This window comes from Marmota monax, unplaced genomic scaffold (assembly GCF_021218885.2).
Source record: "Marmota monax isolate L192 unplaced genomic scaffold, Marmota_monax_Labrador192_F-V1.1 WCK01_AAM20220418_F8-fsc00043, whole genome shotgun sequence".
Classification (NCBI taxonomy): domain Eukaryota; kingdom Metazoa; phylum Chordata; class Mammalia; order Rodentia; family Sciuridae; genus Marmota; species Marmota monax.
This window is the reverse complement of record NW_026691982.1, coordinates 9,046,609-9,070,938: the sequence shown is the minus strand read 5'-3', so window position 1 is coordinate 9,070,938 and position 24,330 is coordinate 9,046,609. Positions and strand designations below refer to the sequence as shown.

The window sequence follows — 24,330 nt, the reverse complement described above, 5'->3', positions numbered from 1 at the left end:
ACAGAAGTTGGGTTGGAGTGGTAGCTCAGTGGTGGATTGCTTGCCAAGGTATGTGAGGCACTGGGTTCAATCCTCAACACCACATATAAATAAATAAAATAAAGGTATTGTGTCCATCTATCAAAAAAAAAAATATATATATATGAAGATAAACAGAAGCCAGGAGTGGTGGCGCACACCTGTAGTCCTAGCTACTCAGTAGCTAGGAAAATGGTAAGCTGGAGGCCAGTATCAAAAACTTAGCAAGATCCTGCCTCAAAATAAACAATAGAAAGGGCTGGAGATGTGATACAGAGGTAGAAAGCCCCTGGGTTCAATTCCCAGAATGGAAAAAAGGCAAAATGATATGAGGTAGATACAGCAGAACACACCTGTATAATCCCAGTTACTCCACAGGCTGGGGAAGGAGGACAGAGAATTTTAGGCCAGCCTGAGCAACACAAGAATACTTTCTCAAACAACTAAAAATAAATTTTAAAAAAGTTATAAAGATTTCTACCCAGAAAGGTATAAGATTATTGAAAGAAACTGACCTTAAATATATCTAGATTCAATGCAAATCCTAATAAAAATCCCAAAAGTTTTTAACACATGTATTAATCCATTTTTCATCCCTGTAACCAATACCTGACAAGAACAACTTAGAAAATAAAAAGTTTATTTGGGGATCATGGATTCAGTCCATGGTTAGCTGATTCCATCACTCTGGGACTGTGATGAGGCAAAACATTTTGGAGGAAGAGTAGATCAGAGGAAAGCTGCCTCATCTCAAGGCAACCAGGAAGCAGAGGAAGGTGGGGAATGGGTTTCAGAGAAGATGAACCCTTCTAAGGATGCTCCCTGAGACCTACTTCCTCCAGCTACATCCCACCTGCCTACAGTTATCACCCAGTCAGTCCGTAAAATTATTAATCCAGATAATGGACTAAATGGATTAATCCACTGATCAGGTCACAGGTCTCATAATCATTTCACCTCCTGCCTCAGCATGGGAACATTTGGCAGATCCCTCATATTCACAACACCCTGGAAGGAAACTGACATGTTTACCCTACAACTTCCAAGGCATTATTAAAAATCAACAATAAGGACTTCCTCATAAAACCTGACCCCTGTATTATACTACGTAGAATATCATTTCTAAGTTAAGTATAAATACAAAATGTGAAAGGCAAAATAGAGCTCATAGAAAAGAAAACCATAGAAAATATGTAGGATACAGAAAGATTTCTCAATAAGACACAAAAAGTACTCAACATCAAGCCTTAAGATTAAATATTACTACAAGAAAGATTTGGGGTGGGTAGTATGGTTCCATGGTAAAACACTTGTCTACCAAGCCGGAAGGTCTAGGTTTCCATCCCTAGCACTACAAAGTAAATTAATTATTTTTTAAAAAATATATATATAGGGGCTGGGGTTGTAGCTCAGTGGTAGTGCATTTGCTTATTAGCAAGCGTGAAGCACTGGATTCGATCTCAGCATCACATAAAAGTAAATAAATAAAATAAAGGTATCATCCATCTACAACTAAAAAATTTTTTTTAAATATATTTTAGGGCGCATTTTGGGTCTGGGCACCTGGAAGTCTCCCCCAAACAAAGTCAAAGAAGCCGTGAAGGTGGCCATTGATGCAGGATATCGCCACATAGACTGTGCCTACGTCTATCAGAATGAGAATGAGGTGGGAGAAGCCATCCAAGAGAAGGTGGTGAAGCGGGAGGACCTCTTTATTGTGAGCAAGTTGTGGTGCACCTTCTTTGAGAGGAAGCTTGTGAAGGAAGCCTGTCGGAAGACCCTCAAGGATCTGAAACTGGACTATCTGGATGTCTATCTTATTCATTGGCCCCAGGGATTTCAGGCTGGGAAGGACTTATTCCCCAAAGATGATAAAGGCAACAACCTCATCAGTAAAGAAACATTCTTGGATGCCTGGGAGGTCATGGAGGAGCTGGTGGATGAGGGGTTGGTGAAAGCTCTTGGTGTTTCCAACTTCAACCACTTCCAGATTGAAAAGATTTTGAATAAGCCTGGACTCAAATATAAACCAGTGACTAACCAGGTGGAGTGTCACCCATACCTCACCCAGGAGAAACTGATCCAATACTGCCATTCTAAGGGCATCACTGTCACAGCCTACAGTCCCCTGGGCTCTCCAGATAGACCTTGGGCTAAACCAGAAGACCCTTCACTATTGGAGGACCCTAAGATCAAGGAGATTGCTGCAAGGCACAAAAAATCCCCAGCCCAGGTTCTGATCCGGTTCCATATCCAGAGGAATGTGGTGGTGATCCCCAAGTCTGTGACCCCAGAACGTATTCTCGAGAACTTTCAGGTCTTTGACTTCAAATTGAGTGATGAGGAGATGGCGACCTTACTCAGCTTCAACAGAAACTGGAGGATCTGTGTCCTGGTGACCAGGCTAATTTGCCGGACTAGCCCTACAATGCCGATTACTGAAGCTGAATCTCCTGATGAGACACCTGGTGGATTCTTTCTCTTCATGAAGTGGAATTTGCTCTCCCTGAGGCTCATTTTAACTAAATTTATATGAAATTATATTGTGCTTGATCTTGTCAGAATCTAGGCAAAATTTTAAAAAAAAGTTTATTAGTGCATTATAATTGTATATAATGGGATTTTTTTAATGCTCTAATTGTCCATGCACGCAACATTAGTTGCTCAATCTCCTTCCCAGAACTTTCTTTCCTTCTCCTCCTCCCTCCCCCTAAGCAAGGTTTTATTTAGATCCATATGTTGACCCAGGGAAAGACTTATACAGGGAAGTATGACTCAGATGAGTAAATGACTATTTCTTCCACTTATTTGATCTGAACAAATGTTTGTTAAACTACAGGGTCTCTGCTACCATTGAGGATGCAAAAATAAAAATAAAAAAATAATGAAAGTAAAATATATATATATATATATATATATATATATTAGTTATCAGTGGACATTTATTTATTTATTTATTTATATATGGTGCTGAGAATCAAACCCACTGCCTCACACATGCTACGCAAGCACTCTACCACTGAGCCACAACCCCATTCCTAATTATTATTATTATTATTTTTAAAGACAAGGTGGTGCATTCCTGTAATTCCAGCTATTTAGGGGTTGGGAATATAGCTGAACAACACAGCACTTGCCTGGCATGCTCAAGGCCCTGGGTTCAATCTCTTTTGTACCCCCCAACACACACACACACACACAAGATTTTTAACATGGAAGAACTAAATTCAGAGTATGTAAAAGTCTCCAACAAATCAATAAAAAAGAAACAGGTAAAAAAGGGATTTGAAAAAGTACTCCATAAAAGAAGAAAATCAACTGAACAATAAATGTAAGAGAAGATGTTCAATATTTTCAACATTGATTACTAATGTTAAGATCTATAAAAATACAAACAAAAACTAGAAAATACCATTACATACCCACCGCTACTAGTTAAAAATATAACTATACAATTAAAATTTTCATCAACCACTGGTGGTAGTGTAAATTGGTACAACCATATTCAAAAACAGTTTCCACTTAAAGCTGAAGATAAACATATACCTATGACCAAGAAATTCCACTCCTAGGTTTGTATACCAAGAGAAATGTACACGCACAATATACTAGGAGACATGTTCAATGATATTAGCATTACAACAGTCAAAAACCATTGCCCAGGGGCTGGAATTGTAGCTCAGTGGTAGTGCACTTGCCCAGCATGTGTGAGGCCCTGGGTATGATCCTCAACATCACATTAAAAAAAAAAAGTAAATATAAAGGTATAAAAAAAATTAAAAAACAATAAACAATAAAAATAAAGCTATTGTCCAAATGCCCACCCATAGTAGTAGAAAAGAGATCTTGCTGGGCACAGTGGCACACACCTGTAATCCCAGAAAGTTGGGAAACTGAGGCAGGAGGATTTAAAGTTCCAGGCCAGCCTCAGCAATTTAGTGAGATCCTGTCTCAAAATTAAAAAAAAAAAAAAAAAAGGCTATGGATATGGCTCAGTGGTAGAAAGCCCCTGAGTTCAATTCCTAGTGCCCCCCCCCCAAGACAGATTTTAAGACATTCATATACTAGAATTCTGTTCACTAATGAAAATGAAAGAAACAATAACTCTCATACAATTTAGATTAATCTCACTAACATATTATTGAACAAAAATGCAGACAGAGCTGGGAATATGGTTTAGTAGTAAAGTGTTGCAATAGACTGGATGTTTAGGACAGCCCAAAAAATACGCATTTCTGGAACTAGTTGTAAAATTTTAAAAAATAATCCTTATCTACTAAATAATATAAAAATACCACAAATATCAGAAAAAGTATCAGTTTATTATGCAAAAATGATTTCAATTTAACTGAAACTAGAACATGACATATGTCATAACATGTCAGATTCAATTTTTCTAAAAACTCAAAAAGTACAGGTGACAATAAACTAAAGGAAGGGATATGGTTAAATATATAAATTCAGTGTTTGTTTTTTTAATTTTTTAGTTGTAGTTGACAATATCTTTAATTAATTTTTTTTTTAATGTGGTGCTGAGGATCGAACCCAGGGCCCTGCACGCGCCAGATGAGCGCTCTACCACTGAGCTACAACCCCAGCCCAAAATTCAGTGTTAATACCATTCCTCCAAGCCAGTTTTCATCACAAGGATTTCAACAAGCCATTTCCTTGAGAGAAAAATCAGCCAAGGTATTTTTGAATTATATTACATATATTCTTTAAATTTTAGGTGCTTTATTCTCATTTAAAACTTTTTTTTTAAATATTGTTTTAGGGGGCTGGGGATGTGGCTCAAGGGGTAGCGCGCTCGCCTGGCATGTGTGCGGCCCGGGTTCGATCCTCAGCACCACATACAAAGATGTTGTGTCCCCCGAAAACTAAAATAAATAAATAAATAAATATTTAAAAATTCTCTCTAAAAAGAAAAAGAAAATTTAAAAAAATATATTGTTTTAGTTGTAGATGGAAACAGTATCTTTATTTTCGTTTTTATGAGGTGCTGAGGATCGAACCCAGTGCCTCACACAAGCCAGGCAAATGCTCTACCATTGAGCCACAACCCCAGCCCTCATTTAAAATTTTTTATTAGAAAATGTGGGCACACAGAGTGTGGGCAAGTTTAAAAAAGAAGAACCATTTTATCCATAAAATGTTGTCCATATTAAGCTTTACATGTGGTCTGGCACTGTTCCAATCTCTTACCATTCCCTTTTCCCAAGAGCTTCTCTATGTTCTCCAGAAGTTAAATAAATGAATGAAATTGGCAGGGATTAGAAAGTCTGGAAGGCAGTAATAGTGCATTGTAGAACTGCGGGGAGCAAGATGAAGTAGAGGGTAAGAGTCCGATTGTTACCATTTGCAATTTTTTAAAAAAATATTTATTTTTTAGTTGTAACTGAACACAATATCTCTATTTTACTCTTTGATGTGGTGCTGAGGATTGAACCCAGGGCCTCCACGTGCGAGGTGAGCGCTCTACCACTGAGCCACAACCCCAGCCCCATCCATTTGCAATTTTTAAGAAAAGCCTCACATACAGAATTTTTTTAATGTGAAAATTCCTGAAATGCAAATGTTAGCAGCTAATTTCAATCTCAGAAAACAACAAAAAACAGTGTGTCAAATAAAACAAGTCTGCAGGCCAATAAAGTAACAAATAGTTTACCTTATTCCATTCTCCTGGAATTACAACCCCTCTGCTCAGTCAATCCCTAATTTCCCTTGAGTGCCCAATCTGCTTCCATCACTTTATACAGTACCACAATTATCTATACAATTTTAATTGTATAGATAAATCCTGTGTATAAATTCACAGAATATGCCAACTCAATTTAAAATGCTTAGTGACATCTTTTCCTGCTCTTACATTAGAATTTTTATTCTTTGTTTACTCTATTACTCTAAGTAAGTTATAAATAACATACAGGTGGCAATGAAGTATACATATAAACATATTGGAACTTTTTTTTTCTTTTTGGCCTGGGGGATTGTACCCAGCGGTGTTTTATCATTGAGCTACCAATGAGACAGGGTTTCACTAAATTGCCCAGGCTGCCTTCCCACTTGCAATCATCCTGCCTCTGCCTCCTGAGAATATGGCCAGTTTTCAGATTGATTATTCAAACATTCAGTTAGCAATCAAAAAAATAATACATATAAACAGGCCATGGTGGTACACACCTGTAATCCTAGTAACTTGGGAGGCTAAGACACAAAAATCAAAAAAATTACACATAGGGATAGAGGGTCTGGTTCAGTGGTACAGTGCTTGCTTAGAATGTGTGAAGCCCTAGATTTGATCCCTAGTGTGCATGCACATGTTTAGACTCACTCACACATACATATACACATATAAAATGTATAAATTAGCAAAAAGTGACTCAGTTGGGTTTCTGATTAAATTCGAACATCTAGACTATAAGAAGGCCTAATGAACCACTTTCAGGACCCTTAAGTTTGTCAACAGGTAGATGGCTGACCAATGGTCCAGCTCACTTAGCAATAATAGATAAAACTGCCACCTTCCTGTTCTGTTGAACTAATACCTTTCAATTTATACACCACTCATTCACAAGAGCACCAAAAATCCAAGGTCTTAAGAACTAGAATTTTAACTCAACTTTACATTTTAAAGTCTCTCTCGGGACTGGGGTTCTAGCTCAGTGGTAGAGCACTTGCCTAGCATGTGTGAGACAATGGGTTCAATTCTCAGCATCACATATAATAAATAAAATAAAGGTTCACTGACAACTAAAAAAATATTTAAAAAAAAAAAGTCTAACTCTCTTCCACCACCTTACACCTTTACATTTCTTTGTTTCATCTACTTTAGACTAAAAGATGAAACTTAAAATACAGTGCCTACAATTCTTTGACTGCTAAGAGCCAAGTATATGATGCATGGCATTTTTGGTCGAAAGGTGACGCCAGCTAGCCATTGAGATGATATGATTATGTTAAGATTTGCATTCATATGGATATTGGACTCCTGCTGTTCACCTAGGCCCGCTATGGGACTCCTGGAGAGTTCCCATTGGTTGGGGAAGTACAGTAGGAGGGAGTTCCAGCGGAGGAGCTCTCGCTGCGGGTGCGGGAGGAGGCCGCGTGGGTGGAAAAAATCTTCCCGGGAGTTTGTTCCTGCTTGAGTGGCTCGTGATTTTGTGCCCAGACAGACTGCGGCATTTGACATTGGCAAAATTAAAAACTATGTGTTGGGCTGGGGATGTGGCTCAAGAGGTAACGTGCTCGCCTGGCATGCACAGGGCGCTGGGTTCGATCCTCAGCACCACATAAATATAAAGATGTAGTGTCCCCCGAAAACTGAAAAATAAATATTAAAAAATTCTCTGTCTCTCTCTCTCTCTCTCTCTTTAAAAAAAAAAAACTATGCGTCATCTTACTTCTGAAAATATTACCCTCCTAATATCAAATATTAGCCAAAACGGTCTCAAATTGGCTCCTCCTCTCATCTTAAGGTGCTCACAATAGTTTGGGGGAAATTATACATAAAAATATTTCTATCTTGGTTGGGAGTATCTCAGTGGTAAAGCACAGGCTTACCATGCACAAGGCCCCGGGTTCAATTCCCAGCACTAAAATAAAAGAAAAAAAAAAAAATCCTACCTTTACTCACTGCAACCAATGATAATATTAATAATATTAGATTTCAATTCTCTGGACAGAACTTTCCAATGTCAGCCTCTGTGCATGCTCCAAATAATATCTATATCATCAGGACAACATGGCACACAGTAGTTGATAGAAAATGTATGCTGACTGAATGGATAAAAAAAAAAATAACAAAAGGCAACATATGACAAATGGGAGATATCAGACAAGAAGATGAATATGACTGTAAGGTGTTTGGTCATCTCATACCTACCTACTAAAACAGGTTATTTTCTTATTATCTATGCTTTCCTTTGTCTAGTGTGTTTCTTCCCCCAAGCCCACGGTTCATTCACTCATTTAAAAATCTGATACACACAAAGCAGATAGTGTGTGTTACTTACATGCTAGACATTGAACTAGCAAAGATTAATAAAAATCATATATTCCCCAAATTTCTTTATGGGGTGTGTGTATGTGCCATGAATTGAACACAGGGGAGCTTAACTACTGAGCCACATATCCAACTCTTTTAATTTTTCATTTTGAAACAGGGTCTCCCTAAGTTGCCGAGGGCCTCACTAAATTGCTGAGGCTGACTTTGAATTTGCAATCCTCCTGCCTCAGGCTCCTAAGATGCTGGGATTACACACTGGCTATGCCCCAGATTTTTTTTTTTTGGGGGGGGTGGTACCGGAGATTGAACTCAGGGGTATTCAACCACTGAGCCACATCCCCAGTCCTATTTGGTATTTTATTTAGAGACAGAGTCTCTGCTGAGGTGCTTAGCACTTCTCAGTTGCTGAAGCTGGCTTTGAACTAATGATCTTCCTGCCTCAGCTTCTTAGCCACTGGGATTACAGGCATGCAACACAACTGTGCCTAGCTATCCCCCAGATTTAAAAAGCCCAAAATCTAGAGCAGGACAGACAAAACATATAAAGGATAATACCTTAAATGCCTTAACAGAGGTCCAAACAAGGAAGAACAAAGGCAGAGATGAGAAAGCACCTCACTCTGCAGGAATCCCAGTCAAAAAAGGCTTTTAAATAGAAATGAACTTTGAAAGAATGAGAAGGATCACCAAGAGATGAAAAATAACAGTCCAGGCTAGGAGAACTTCAGTGCACAAAAGGTGTTTGCAATGTCACCCTCTTGGTGACACTAGGGTTTTATTCGAGGACAACTGGGAATTCCCTAAGATTTTAAGCCAGAGAATGGATTCTGGTTTCAGAAAACACGGGGACGATGGAATGTATAATGGGCTAAGAAAAGCAGCATTATTTTTCACTATCACTCCTTTGTAGCACACAGCAGCAGCCCCGTGAACCTGAATACTGGTGACAACATTAAGTCCTACCAGTCATCTGCACCCTTGTGATCCTTACCCATCACATCCCAAACTGCATTATCTCTTCTGCCAAAAGAACACTTAAAACTTCCTGAAGCATCCTTCACCAACGTGGCCCGAAGAGTCCGGGGATATCATTTGGCTTTCTATCATGATATTTCATGCTTGTGTTTAGCTCAGACGGGCTTGTTCCTCCTCTCCTCCAGTTTTGTGTCCGCATAGCTGGTGTTTCCCGCTGTAGTCCTCCCCTGCCGGGCCCCGGAGCTCCCCACCCTCCCTTTCTACTCTCCCGCACTGTCCACCAGGTCAGGATCCCTCCCAGTCCTCCCCAAACGGCTCCACACACCCTCTCCATCCAAGTCCCATCCTCCCTAACCAAACCTCAAGCCAGGACTCCCTTCTCGATCCTCACTACCCTTCCCTTCAGGTCTGGACCCACTTTCGTGTCCTCCCTGCAACCAGAGCCTCATGCAGGACCCCTCTCCATCTTCCTCGCCCAAACCCTCACGCCACGACGCTTCTCCCAGTGCAGATCCTCACGCCTATTTTCCCCTCCACGTGCCGCCTACCACATACCCCCTCGGTCTTCATGTCCAGGATCTTCTCCACCTCGAAAACATCTTCCCCGTCCTCCTCGCTGTCCCCAAAGGCCTCCGCTCCTCTCGTGGATGAGTCCTTCTCTTCGCCCGCTACTCCAACTCCTTCTCCTTCGACTTCAGGTGACTCACCATATCTGTCGGCACCCGACACAGGTACTACGGTCACAATCGCACCCTCTGCAACCGGCATGGGCGGTAGCGCCGCCATCCTAGGACCCCTGTAAACCGCGGTGGAAAACCGACTGCGACATACACCCTTACTGATCCTAGCGCCCCGCACTCGGCCCTAATCCACCTAGGCGGCGTGACGCGGCCTTGCGGAAAACCAGCCAATGGTGGACTCCAAGCCCCGGAGTGATACATGCAGTAACCAATCGGGTAAAGGCGGGCGCGCCAGAGGCCAGTACAGCCTACGGGAAGCTGGTGGGCGGGTGGCTGGGCGCCCGGGGCGGAAAAACGCTGTTTGGGGGAGGGGATTGGGAGGGACTGCGACAGCGCGCAGGCTTGCGGGGGTTAGAGAAGGAGGTGAGAGGGTGTGGGTTTGCGGGGGAGACCCAGCGGTACAGACTTGTCGGAAAAGACGTCCCAGGCGCAGACACTTGGAAGTGGCTGCCCCTTTCTTGGACCCAGCCTGCTGTCACACCCCAGCAGGACCGAACGGATGCCGGAACGTGTGTGTACATATATATGTATATACACGTACATATATACACAAGCACATATATAGATAAATATATATGGTTTTGGATTGGTTTACAAGGTGTCAGTAAGCCTATCAACTATAACTCATAGAGCTGGTATGTTTCAATGAGTATTGTTTTTTCACTTCTAATGAGTATTATTTAAAAGATAAGGACATTTGTTGAACTAAAGTGCATTTATTTCCCAAGTTCTAGTGCTTTTTATTATTATTGAAAATAAAATAGCCAGGCACAGTGGCGCTCGCCTGTAATCCCAAATGCTCATGAGTCTGAGACTGAGACTGGAGGAGTTCAAAGCCAGCCTTAGCAAATTAGCGAGACTCTGAGCAACTTAGACTCTGTCTCAAAATAAAAAATTATAAAAGGGGATGGGATGGGATTCAGTGATTAAGCACCCCTGGGTTTAATCCCCAGTACCAAAATAAAACAATTTAATTAAATGAAAACTAAAAGGATATGTTCAGAATATGAATAATTGGTAGCCACCCAAAGCAAAACACTGCTAGGAAAATCCACATATGGATAAAATATTCTTATCACTTTGAAATTCAAATAATTGAAGTCTTTGTGGTAGCAAGTTTTTATTATTGTTGTTTGTTTTAATTTATATTTCTTTGAACAGTGGACTTAATTTTACAAAATGGGCCTCACTGACAAGTCTCTGAAGCCGAAACCCATTGGAAAGAATCACTAGTTCTTTGAGTTAGTTATTATTTGTTTAACTAATAAACACATACTATGTACCAAGACTAGGCATTAGAAATAGAAATACAAAGATCAACAGAACAGGGTTGTGGTTGTAGCTTAGTGGTAGAATACTTGCCTAGCATATGTAAGGCGCTGGATTTGATCTTCAGCACCACATGAAAATAAATAAATAAAATAAAGGTATTGTGTCCATCTATAACTTAAAAAAAGTTTTTTTTTTAAATCAACAAAGCATTGTTTCTGCATTCCCAGGACACTCAGAATAATGGAAAATGCACAATTCCAACATTTAGATTTTGTAAAAAATATAACCAAATAACAATTAGTTGTTGTGAGAAAACTAATTTTTACAGAATAATTCCAGTAAATAAGAGTAGAAGAAAAGTTCGAATTAGGAAATCGCAATATTGCATGATAAAATAGGGGGACTGGAGGGTGTAATTCACTGGCTTGATCCCCAGCATTGAGAGCAAAAATCCAGGGAACCAAACTTGTAGGTGAGTGGTTGTTGAGGAACTGAATATTTGCAGGGTACCTAAGCATCTCCACAGATTACTTGTTAGTTGTAAGGGAAACCTAACTCCTCATGGAAAACCTATTGACTATTAGTATTAATAAAAGTTGAACTAGATTACATAACTTCTGTTCAAAATAATGTTGATCCTTGATCTACTCAAACCTTTACTACTGATTATGAGTTTATGTGATAAAAGAGAAAAAGGAAAAGGAAATACAATCAGACAAATCCAGAATGTGGGGTAGCACAATGTGCAATGTGCAGTGGTGCATGCCTGCTATCCAGGAGACTCAGGAGGCTGAGGCAGGAAGATAGAGTTCAACTCAAGCCTCAGCAACTTAGTGAGACCCTGTCTTAAAATAAAAAATAAAGGGCTAGGGTTGTGGCTCAGTGGTAAAGTGCTCGCCTAGCATGCAAGAGGCACTGGGTTCGATCCTCAGCACCACATAAATGTAAAATAAAGATATTGTGTCCACCTAAAACTTAAGAATAAATATTTTAAAAAAATAAAATAAAATAAAAATCTGGGGATGTAGCTCAGTGGTTAAGTGCCCCTGGGTTCAATCCCTAGCACCACACAAACACACAAAGGCTGGGGATTCAAAGATGAACACAGAAGCCCAAAGGACAAGGCTTAGTTGAGAAAAGGGTTCAGAAGAACCTGACAAGTGGTTGACAAGGATTCTTTGTTACTCTAACCACTTCCCAGCACTCTGGTGTTTTTCCTGGAGTTAGGGCAACAGACCAGGCTCTGCCACCCATCCCAGAAAACCAGTTGAAGAGTCAAGTGGTGGTAAGGACAAGAAAGAAGCTTTATTCTTTAGTGTGCCTGCACTGAGAAGAACAGAGAGGTCTAATTACCTAATGTCTTCAAGGAACTAACTTTGAGGCTTTATGGAAGAGGAAAACAAAGGCAAAGGTTGGGTGTTTGTAGAACTGACAAAACGTGCAATCTTGATCAAGCAGTCAGGATTAGACATGAGGTGCTTTATTGGCACTAAGAAGGTTGCTGATGCTTGGAAAGTAGTTTTAGTCTTTTGTCATAAGATTTTCATCAATCCAGGTGCACTGGTCTTGGAATCCAAGGTAAGTACAGGAAAATATGACTCAGAAGAACTCAAAAAGAAAAAGGAAATAAGTCAAAACTCAAGACAGGGTCAGAGAGACCAAATAGATCAGAGAAACAAAATGAATTTAGTTAAGTCAGTGAGAGGAAACTGCTTCAGTGTAATTGAGAGAAATTTCCAGATTCCTGTCTTGTCTGGTGTCTTTTCCTTTGGCAGAGTAGGAGAAGAGGGAACCAGGCATCCAATGTTTATGCTGTTTTGGGTACCAGGGTTTGTCTGAAGGGTAGGTTTCAGTGTTTCTGGACTTGAAGTGCTGATGGGAATAGGGATTTGGAGGCCAGGTTGGGGTCACTGAGAACAAAGGTGAGTAGCCCTGCTTTTTTTGTTTGTTTGTTTTTCAATCCAGAGATTGAACCCAGGGTTGCTCAAACTTAACCACTGAGCCATATCCCCAGCCCTCACTGAGTTGCTTAGGGCCTCACTAAATTGCTGAGGCTGGCTTTGATCTTGCAATCCTCCTGCCTCAGAATCCCAAACTGCTGGGATTATAGGCATATGCCACCACACCTGGCAGCAGCATGGCTTTTTATGGTCTGTAGAACCTTAGCAAGATACCAGAGGAACAAGTGATTATGAGCACTAGAAAAGAACCAAGCAAATAAATCTCTTTAGGAAACTATACACACAATCCCAGAGAGGTGCAGCCCCTGAGTAACCTGGAAAAGAACTACAGAATCTCTACCTGGGTTAATTGGCAAAGATATCCCCTTTGCAAAACCATCCTAAAAAGACTGGGAGAAGTGACTATTTTTTCAGATTTCCAAATCTTAAATGATTAGTAGGCTTTAAAAAAACTAGGGAGACATGGCCCCATAAAAGGAACAAAATAAATCTCAGGGATGGGGATGTAGCTCAATAGTAGAGCGCTTGACTACTATGTGTGAGGCCCTGAGTTTAATCCCCAGTACATAACATACTTACATAAATTTCCAGAAACTAGTCCAAAGAAATGCAGATCCATGAATTATCTGACAAAGACTCCATAATAACCATCTTCAATATGTTTAGTGAGCTGGTACAGAATAGAGGACACAGAAACCAATCCACAAAACTACAACTATCTTATATTTGATAAAGGGGCTAAAAGCATGCAATGGAGGAAGGATAGCATCTTCAACAAATGGTGCTGGGAAAACTGGAAATCCATATGCAACAAAATGAAACTGAATCCCTTTCTCTCGCCATGCACAAAAGTGAATTCAAAATGGATCAAGGAGCTTGATATCAAATCAGAGACACGCCGTCTGATAGAAGAAAAAGTTGGCTACGATCTACAGTTGGTGGGGTCGGGCTCCAAATTCCTCAATAGGACACCCATAGCACAAAAGTTAATAACTAGAATCAACAAATGGGACTTACTCAAACTAAAAAGTTTTTTCTCAGCAAAAGAAACAATAAGAGAGGTAAATAGGGAGCCTACACCCTGGGAACAAATCTTTACTCCTCACACTTCAGATAGAGCCCTAATATCCAGAGTATACAAAGAACTCAAAAAATTAGACAATAAGAGAACAAACAACCCAATCAACAAATGGGCCAAGGACCTGAACAGACACTTCTCAGAGGAGGACATACAGTCAATCAACAAGTACATGAAAAAATGCTCACCATCTCTAGCTGTCAGAGAAATGCAAATCAAAACCACCCTAAGATACCATCTCACTCCAGTAAGATTGGCAGCCATTATGAAGTCAAACAACAAGTGCTGGCGAGGATGTGGGGAAAAGGGTACACTTGTTCATTGCTGGTGGGACTGCAAATTGGTGCAGCCAATTTGGAAAGCAGTATGGAGATTTCTTGGAAAGCTGGGAATGGAACCACCATTTGACCCAGCTATTCCCCTTCTTGGTCTATTCCCTAAAGACCTAAAAAGAGCATGCTACAGGGACACTGCTACATCGATGTTCATAGCAGCACAGTTCACAATAGCAAGACTGTGGAACCAACCTAGATGCCCTTCAATAGACGAATGGATAAAAAAAATGTGGCATTTATACACAATGGAGTATTACTCTGCATTAAAAAATGACAAAATCATAGAATTTACAGGGAAATGGATGGCATTAGAGCAGATTATGCTAAGTGAAGCTAGCCAATCCCTAAAAAACAAATGCCCAATGTCTTCTTTGATATAAGGAGAGTAACTAAGATCAGAGTAGGGACGAAGAGCAGGAGAAGAAGATTAACATTTAACAGGGATGAGAGGTGGGAGGGAAAGGGAGAGAGAAGGGAAATTGCATGGTAATGGAAGGAGACCCTCAGGGTTATACAGTGGAGGGGGTAGAGAGAGAGGAGGGGAGGGGAGGGGAGAGGTGGGGAGGGGGGAGGGTGGAGGATGGGAAAGGCAGCGGAGCACAACAGACACTAGTATGGCAATATGTAAATCAATGGATGTGTAACTGATGTGATTCTGCAATCTGTGTATGGGGTGAAGGTGGGAGTTCATAACCCACTTGAATCAAAATGTGGAATATGATATGTCAAGAAATTTGTAATGTTTTGAACAACCCACAATAAAAAATTAAAAATAATAAAAAAATATGTTTAGTGAGCTAAAAGAGAACCAGATAACTAAACAAAATTAGAAAACAATGTCTGTGCAAAATCAAAATATCAATAAAGGAACAGAAACTATAAGAAAGAACTAAATAGGGCTGGGGATGTGGCTTAAGCAGTAGCGCGCTCGCCTGGCATGCATGCGGCCCGGGTTTGATCCTCAGCACCACATACAAACAAAGATGTTGTGTCCACCGAAAACTAAAAAATAAATATTAAAAAAAATTCTCTCTCTCTCTCTTAAAAAAAAAAGAAAGAACTAAACAAATTCTGAAGCAGAAGAATACAATAACTGAATGGAAAAATTCACTAAAGTGGTTCAAAAAAAGGCCTGACCAAGCAAAAGACTCAGTGAACCTAAAGACAGATTTGAGTAATTTAATTTTTGAATAATTGAAATAATTTGAATAATTGAAATTATTGAGTAAGCCAGATGCAGTGGTATATACCAATAATCCCAGCTACTTGGAAGTTTGAGCAGAAAGACAAGTTCAAGACCAGCCTCAAAACAAACAAACAAAACAGAGATAGAACACCCTGGGTTTAATCCCCATGTTTTAGTCAGCTTTCTCATTGCTATGACCAAAAGACCTGACAAGAACAACATAGAGGAGGGAAAGTTTATTTGGTGCTCACAGTTTCAGAGGTGTTAGTCCATAGATGGTTGACTCCATTGCTCTGATCTGGAGGTGAGGCAGAACATCATGGCAGAGGGTGTGGAGGAGTAAAGCAGTTCAGAAGATGGCAATCAGGAAGGAAAAAGAGAGAGAGAGAGAGAGAGAGAGAGAGAGCGCACGAGAGCTCGAGCTCGCGCTCCATTCAAAGTATAACTCCCAAAGGTGCATGCCACCAGTGACCTTTCTCCTCCATCCACACTCTACCTGCCTTCAGCTACCACCCAGTTAATTCTTATTAGGGGATTAATTCACTGATTAGGTTATAACTCTCATCATCATTTCATCCCAACCTTCTTTCATCATCTCACACATGAACTTTTGGAAGACACTTCATATCTAAACTGTAACATTCCACCCCTGGCCCCCAAAACCTCATGCCAAGTACATTTTTAAGAGTCCAAGCATTACCCAAAAGTAAAGTCCAAAATCTCCTTTGAGACTGAAGGCAAACTCTCAGCATGAACCCCTGTAAAAATCAAAAGCAAGTTACCTATATCTAATAAATAATGGCATAGAGTAAACATTTGCATTCCACAGGAAAGAAATAGGGGCATAGAAAGAAGGAATGGTATCAAGCAAGACCAAACTTCATCTAGGCAAACAAGCTCTATAGTTCTATGTCAAGCATGTGGGGCACATGGCATCACAATGCTTTCTAGAGTTTTTGTAGCTCTGCCCCTATGGTCTTGCTTGTTACAGCCCACATAATCTGTGTTTTGCCTTTTTTCTGCTTGATTCCTTAAGTTTTCCTTGACTGATGCCCCACATTACTGATATATTTTAGTCTCAAGTCACTGCAACTTCAGCTTCCTTCTCACATCTTCATTGCATCACCTTCTCAGGGGCAGCTTTCAGGGATTCCAACCCTGCTGCACTTTGCCTGACCTCTCAAGCCTTCCTTTGAAATCTTTGAAAGCCTTCATGACCTCCTAACTCTAGCATCCTGCAATCCTTCAGAATTATCACCACATATTTGATACCAAGGTTGGTCTTCCAGCATATATATATATATATTTTTTTTTTTTTGAGAAAAAGGAAAAAGAAGGTTTATTCTAGCAAAGCAGAAACACAGGGGACTCCTGTCTCAAAGGCTGTAATTATCGGTCTTCCACCCTATTAAGCAGTAGCCAAGCCACCTGGGACTACAGCTGCAGCACTTAAATGCCTGTGTAGCTGAGCACAGTGAAACAACTTCCTAGAACCCCTGTGTAAACCAGGTGTTTTTTATACCCTTAAGCCTGAGAAGAGAGTGGTCTATCCATGGCACTGCCTAAATTCCAGACTGCCTTGAAATTGCCTCCACCAGCTTAATTAGTTCATCATCCTTAAATTTGGCCTCACAGAAAGTCTCAGGACATGGCCAAAATGTAGACAATTTCTTTGCCAGTCTAACAAAAATAGCTTCTAATCCAATTTCCAAAAAAAGTCCTCCTTTGAAACCTCATAATCCCAGTCTTTACTGTCCACAGTCCTAGTGGCATTTTTGTCTGAGCTCCCACCAGAATTTTCCATTAAACTCCACTTACAACATTTTAAATCTTCCCACCTCACATCTCTAAACCTTTCAAAATTCTTCCTCTCTCAAACTAGCTCCAAAGGCTTTTGAACCACATAGTCAGGTAAGTCACAGCAATGACCCCACTCTCAATACCAATTTCTGTTTTTAAATCAGCTTCTCATCACTATGACCAAAAGATCCAATAAGAACAACATAGAGGAGGGAAAGTTTATTTGGGGCTTACAGTTTCAGAGGTATCAGTCCATAGATGGCTGACTCCATTGTTTTGGTCTGGAAGTGAGGCAGAGGGTGTGGAGGAGGAAGGCAGCTCAGGAGATGACAATTAGGAAGGAGAGGGGAGGGGAAGGAAGGAGAGGAAGAGAGAGTGTTATCTCCTCCATCCACACCCTACCTGTCTTCAGTTATCACCCAGCTAATCCATATCAGGTGATTAATTCACCGATTGGGTTATAACTCTCATCATCTAATCATTTCACCTCTGAACTCTCTTCCATTGTCATATACACAAATTTTAGGGAACATCTCATATCTAAACTATAACACCCCAGTACCACAAAAAGAAGGGAAGGAAGGAAAGAAAAAGGAAAAAATAAATTTCTGAGGGAGAGGAATAAAAATAAAACAAATGAAGCAAGTGAACAGAGCCAAAGTTTATGAGACACCATCAATTGGAACAATATGTGCATTATGGAAGTATCAGAAGGAGAAGAATAAAAGAAAGCATGGCATACTAAAATAAATAAAAGCCAAACCTTTCTAAATATGAGGATAGAAATGGGCATAGAAATTCAAGAAGCTCAGTAAAATCCAATTCTGATAAGTTCAAAAATATTCATACAGAGGTATATTATAATTAAACTGTCAAAAAGTTCAAGGAGAATATTGAAAGCAGCAAGAAAAAAAGTGACTCAGTGTTATGAGAACTCATATGAAAGGAAATCCTGTAAGATTATCGACAGATTTTTTTAGAAAAAAACCTTACAGGCCAGAGAGTACAGAATAACATATTCAACAATATTTTATTGAGAACAAAAAATTCAATAAATCTGCCTTCCAAGAATATTATATCTGTCAAAACTGTCACTCAAAAATGAAGAAGGTAGTTGGGTGTGGTGGCACATAACAATCCCAGCTGGGAAGCTGAGGCAGGAGGATCAAAAGCTCAAAGAGAGTCTCAGCAATTCAGTGAAGCACTAAACAATTTAGCAAGATCCTGTCTCAAAATTAAAAAATAAAAATGGCTGGGGTTATAGCTCAGTGGTAAAGTGCCCCTGGATAAATCCCTAGTTCCAAAAAAGAAGGAGGAGGAGGAGGAAGAGAAGGGGAGGAGGAAGGGGTGGAGAGGAAGGAGGAAGAAGAGGAGAAAAAGGAGAAGGAGAAGGAGAAAAAGAGGAGAAGGAAAAGAAGGAAGAGAAGAAGGCAGGAAGGCCGAGGCAGGAAGATCACAAATTCAAGACTTTCCCAAGATAAACAACAGCTAAGTCCATCATCACTAGATCTGCCCAACAATGAATACTAAAAAGAGTCCTTCAAATTGAAATAAAAGGATGCTAGAGAAAACATGAAAGCAATGAAACTATAAAGCTCTCTGGTAAAGGTGCATATATGGAGAAATAGAGAATAATGTGGACGTATAATACTGGTATGTAAATAAATCATTATTAATTCTATCATATTATTCAAAAGATATAAAAAATAACTATAGGGCTAGAGTTATGTCTCAATGGTAGAGCATTAGCCTAGAAAGTATAAGGCCCTTAGCTTAATCCCTGGCACTGCAAAATATTAATTAAAAATTTTAAAAATATTTAAAAATAGAAGCCAGGCATGCACCTGTAATCCCAGCAATTTGGCAGGGTGGGGAAGAAGAATCCTAGTTTGAGGCCAGCCTCAGCAAATGAGTGAGACCCTGTCTCAAATAAAAAATAAAAAAAGGGCTGGGGATGTGATTTAGGGATTAAGTGCCCCTGGGTTCAATCCCTCGAACAAAACAACAAAAACAAACAACAAACAACAAACAAACAAACGAAGACATACATGGCCAGGTGTGGCGACACTATTATCCCAGCTACCTGGGAGGCAGAGGCAGGAAGATCACAAATTCAAAGCCAGCCTTCCTAACGCAGTGAGACCCTGTCAAAATAAAAAGGCTGGAGATACAGCTCAGTGAGAGTGCTTGCCTAGCATGTGCAAGATTCTGGGTTCAATCTCCAGTACTCCAAAAAAATATATATGAATAATTTTCAAAAGGCAGCCATTCTTCTTACAAGAATGCTCAGAGCAGCACTATTCACAAAACCCCCAAAATGGAAGCTACAACTGCACCCATTCATAGAATCAATAAATGCAGTAATTAAATATTAAATCCATAGAATAAATAAATTTTTGTGAGTGATCAATAACAACAATATGGTTGAATGACAAATATAATGTTAAGCATAAGATGCAAATATAGGCTCCGGTGTAGCTCAGTGACAGAACACTTGCCTAGCATCTGTGAATCCTGGGTTCAATCCCTGGCACCACAAGAATAACAAAAGTACATGTATATACACATATGACATTTTGTATGTATATATATGTATGATGTGACAGAATAATCAAGGGAAAACCTAAAGGGACCCCCTACCCCAGATTTACTTGCTTAAAAAATCATTAATTTTGGAGGATATTTGTTTCCCACTAGCTTGGCTGTAGATGATACCTCTGGTTGAAGTCACTGAATGGGTTAAAACTGTTGTCTTTTACTATCCCCCTGTTTTCCAGCAAATGTTGCCTTTTGTATCTTTTTTTGTACTGAGGGTTGGATCCAGGGGTGCTCAAACAAAACAACAAAAACAAACAACAACCAAAAAACAAACAAACAAACAAAAAAGACATACATGGCCAGGTGTGGCAACACTATAATCCCAGTACCATATACCATTGAGCTACGTCCCCAGATTTTTATTTATTTATTTATTTATTTTGGTATGAGTGACTGACCGTTGAACCCAGGGTCGCTTAACCACTGAGCCACATCCCCAACCATTTTTTAAATTTTATTTTGAGACAGGATCTCACTGTTACTTGGGGCCTTGCTAAATTGTTGAGGTTAATTTTGAACTCGAGATCTTCCTGCTTTAGCCTGCCAAATTGCTGGATTACAGGTGTGTGTCACTGTGCTAGCCAACATACCTTTTTTATCTTAATGAGTAAGTATGAGGTTAGTTATTCCTGGGAAAAGCAATTGAAAAGATACAAGTTGTAACTTTTCTCTAGATTTACAAAATCCAGGACATTAGATGGCCTTCAGACAACATCAAAATGTAGGTTAATCTTGTTCTTTAAAAGTAAAATAGGTTGGTGTGCTGGTGCATGCATGTAATCCCAATGACTGGGGAGGCTGAGGCAGAAAGATTGCAAGTTCAAGACCAGCCTTAACAATTTAGAGAGACCCTGTCTCAAAATCAAAAACAAAAAGGTATGGGAATGTAGCTTATTGGTAAGGCATCCCTGGGTTCAATTCCTAATACTGGAAACACAACAACAAAAAATTAAATAAAAATTTTAAAAGGCTGGTAGTAAAGTCTTTACTTGCTTACTATGGAGCACCCCTGGTTAAATCTCCAGTACCCCCCCACACACACACAGGAAAATAACATTTAAATTGATCCCTGTGGGCTGGGGTCGTGGCTCAGCTGTAGAGTGCTCGCCTTGCACGTGCAAGGCCCTGGGTTCAATCCTTAGTACCACATAAAAGTAAATAAATAAATAAATAAAATAAAGTTATTTAAAAAAACCTTGATTCTTAAAAAAAAAAAAAATTGATCTCTGCCTTCTGATCATTATCTAAGCTGCTTCCCTCTGCCACATTCTTCCTCCATGATGTTCTGCATCACCTTGAGTCCCGAGGAATGGAGCAAGCTATCTATGGACTAAACCCTCTGAAACTGTATTAATCAAGCCTGACCTGGGGCATCAGGCACCAGGTGAGCTGCAAGAGACACACAAGGATACTTGGAGGGATGTATATTTCCCTGAAGTGAGGAGAATGGATTGCTGACACCGGATCCTCTTTGGTCTGAGGCTTTGCTGATAATGAGAGGACTGGTGAGATGGATTGCTGCAGTTAGGGTGAAGAGAAGAAAGCACAGCCATTTTCCTCACATCATTTTTTCAGACCAGAGGGAACAGAATAACATATTATAACCTCCTCTCTACCATTTTAAGAAACTGGGAAGTTATTCTTGTGATGCTGTGACTTCAGAAGAGGTTTCTGAAGGGCCTCTGGAATGAAGTCTGCAAAACCATTGTTAGAATGGCCTTAGGCCTGAGCCTAAGCAATTCCATTTTTAAAAAACTCCAGTTTGAAACCTGCAGTCTCACCAGGCACAGCCAACAGAGCCCTCCAATATGGCCTCAAACAAGTTACTTCCCCTCACCTTGGTAAACAGAGCCCCTGGCAGGCTGTCCTCACATGATAAGAGGGAAAGTTGAGAAGATCAGGGTGGAGACCACCAGATCAGATGTTTCTGACTCCAGGGTAAATGATGTCACTGAGAAATCCAATGGTAGCTGATAAGGATTGAAAGGGGGGGTAAAAAAAAACACCAAAATTTAGTATAAATAATAGTGCAAATGAACGGAGATTCAGCCAGCTGAAACAAGGATGCCCTCAAGCTGGAGAGCCTGATGAGGACCTGACATCCCATCACTTGTCATCGTTCCTCTGTGTGATCCTCACCGCTCTCAAACTCTACTCTGGACCTTGGTGAGAGCTGCAACTTCTCCCTATGACCCTCTCCTCAACCGGTCATCCACGCCACACCAGGAAAAGCCTGCCTTAGTTCTGGACCTGATCACCGCGGTCTCAGTGAGTGTGCATCTGCTGGACATAAAGCCTAAGGCTTAAGACATTTGAACTTAGCATGCAGAGGGAATGTGTGTCATTAGCCTATCATGATTAAGTGTGTTTTGCATTGCTTAGATTTAATCTAGAATTGTTTGCTGTGAATTAATTAATCTAGAATTGTTTGCTGTGAATTGATTATGTCTATTGCAGTGCCTAGCACTAAGAACCTATAGAGTGAAACTGTATTGAGTAATTTGAGAGAATAAAGAATTTGAGAGAATAAAGCATTGAAAGGGGCAGAATCGTGTGGACATTTGTTAGACCAGGACGCAAGAAAAGACCACTGACTCCAATTAAAATCAAATTAAAGCAAGCTTATTATTTCGACCGGCTGGGCTGCTTCTCCCTCCCAAAACGGCAGGAACAAGACAGCACCCCACCTTTCCTACAGCCCAGCTTTATAGCCCAGAAAGTTACACAAAGGGGGGGTTACAGATAACAGAACTCTGACAAGCATCACACTAATGGTAGTTTACATTTTTTTTTTTGCTGGCCCCAACATCAGAATTTATGAGAACCATTAGAGCCTCAGAGAGGGTCGTTGTCTGGCCAGGGAAGGCCAATATTTATGAGGTGTCACTAAAGTTTCAGAGAGGGCTGCTATCTGGTCAGAGAGTCAGGCATGGGTGAGTTCAAGGCGGGCAGGCATTCCAAGCAGGTTCAGAATTTGCAGTAATTTATAGTAAAGCCGAAATTATCTTTTCATGGCTTTGTGGCAAGATGGCTCCCAATTTTAATAAAAGATCAGGTTGGGTCTATCATGCCCCCCTTTTCTTATGTGTCCCTTTCAAATCTTTGATAGGGTAGGGGAAGAGCACTGAGGGAATTTTAATCCCTCAGGTAACAGTCTCCAAATTTTTAGAACTCACCCAAAACCGGTCTCCCTGATTTTACCTGACTTAATTAATTACTTATATTGATAGTCTATTTATTTTTGGCTCCATTGTTGTAAGAAGAGAGGCGTCACTCATTTTGGCTTCTTCTGAGCTGAAAGAGGGTAATGTGAGGGGGCATGGCATGAGGTGTGAGTTTTCTTTTAGAAGTCAGTTCAGTTTGGAGTCTGGTTGAGGAAGAACAGGTTGTAAAGTCATCTGGGGATGGGTGCTTCTATGAGAGAAACAAAAACCATGAGTACTGAATAAATGTTGCAGCAGCTGGAACATTTCACTATATAGAAGTCCTCTCGCCATGAGGTGTGAGGGCTGAGAAGTTAGTGTATATATTTACTAGGAGAAGCTGTGTTCATAATAAAACCAGAGTGGACAAGGCCTAAAGTTATCAGGAATGTAAACACAACATTAAACTTTTAGTGTTACAGATGTCCTTTTCCATAAGATACAGTTTAATAACATCATCTGATCATGTAAAATCCTTTTACTAGTATAACCTCTGTGTCTAATAGAGAAATCTTTAATTATGTTACTCAGGGCTGGATAATCATACTAGCAAACACGAAGCCTTCCTGTGGAGGTTAGGAATATCTGTAGGCCTTAAACTAAAAACTTCTGTCTCTGGCAGCTCCTCTTAATAGTCTCTTTTTATAGTTATCAGGCGTTTCTGTCTGAGAATCCTTCTTTGTAGCCTCCAGTCTTACTTATTTTGGGAGGCTAACATAAAGTGTATACCTTAAAATATATTATTATCATTATTATTATCATCATTATTATTTAAAATGCCCAGGAATGGCTGTATTTTGGTTTTAATGTCTTTGCTGTTTAAGATGAAGCAGTCAAACTGACTTTTGTTTCTATCTATTGTTAACAGTCAGCTGAGCTTTTATGGGAATCATTCCTGGGGAAACTTGAGAGCAGCTTCTCAGTTCTGCTAGTGCCATTTGTGCTAGGATGGGTCCAGGTCTTGCTTGACCATGTGGCTTCCCTTGGAAGCATCAGGGAGGTCTCCCTTCTCTGATGACTGTCCTCTTCATAGCAAATGCACTGATTGGCTTTCTGTTCTCCAGTGGTCTCATTAGGTTATGTGGCCCAGAGTTGCAAAGCTCTTTAGAGAAGTCCCCTGTTCCCTGGATTCAGACTGACTCAGAGGGCAAGAGCCAAA

The 24,330-nt window shown here is 40.2% G+C and overlaps 2 protein-coding genes across 3 annotated transcripts in view; one reads left to right on the top strand and one right to left on the bottom strand.

Moving 5' to 3' along the window:
* The window catches only part of Mphosph8 (M-phase phosphoprotein 8), a 43,199-nt gene extending 33,313 nt beyond the window's left edge, over window positions 1-9,886 (bottom strand). The window contains exon 1 of one of the 2 annotated variants that reach the window (XM_046447467.2): window positions 9,554-9,886. In XM_046447467.2, coding sequence (XP_046303423.1) covers window positions 9,554-9,784 — 231 coding nt within the window. In that variant the 5' untranslated portion in view covers window positions 9,785-9,886. The remainder of the gene's footprint in view (window positions 1-9,553) is intronic. The other variant, XM_046447457.2, reaches the window with a different exon arrangement.
* Window positions 671-2,618, top strand: LOC124095075 (aldo-keto reductase family 1 member B10-like). The gene is made up of 2 exons (XM_046448188.2): window positions 671-686; window positions 1,560-2,618. The coding sequence occupies exons 1-2, from the start codon at window positions 671-673 to the stop codon at window positions 2,552-2,554; spliced, it is 1,011 nt and encodes a 336-aa protein (XP_046304144.1). The 3' UTR covers window positions 2,555-2,618.
* Window positions 9,887-24,330: the final 14,444 nt, after the last annotated feature.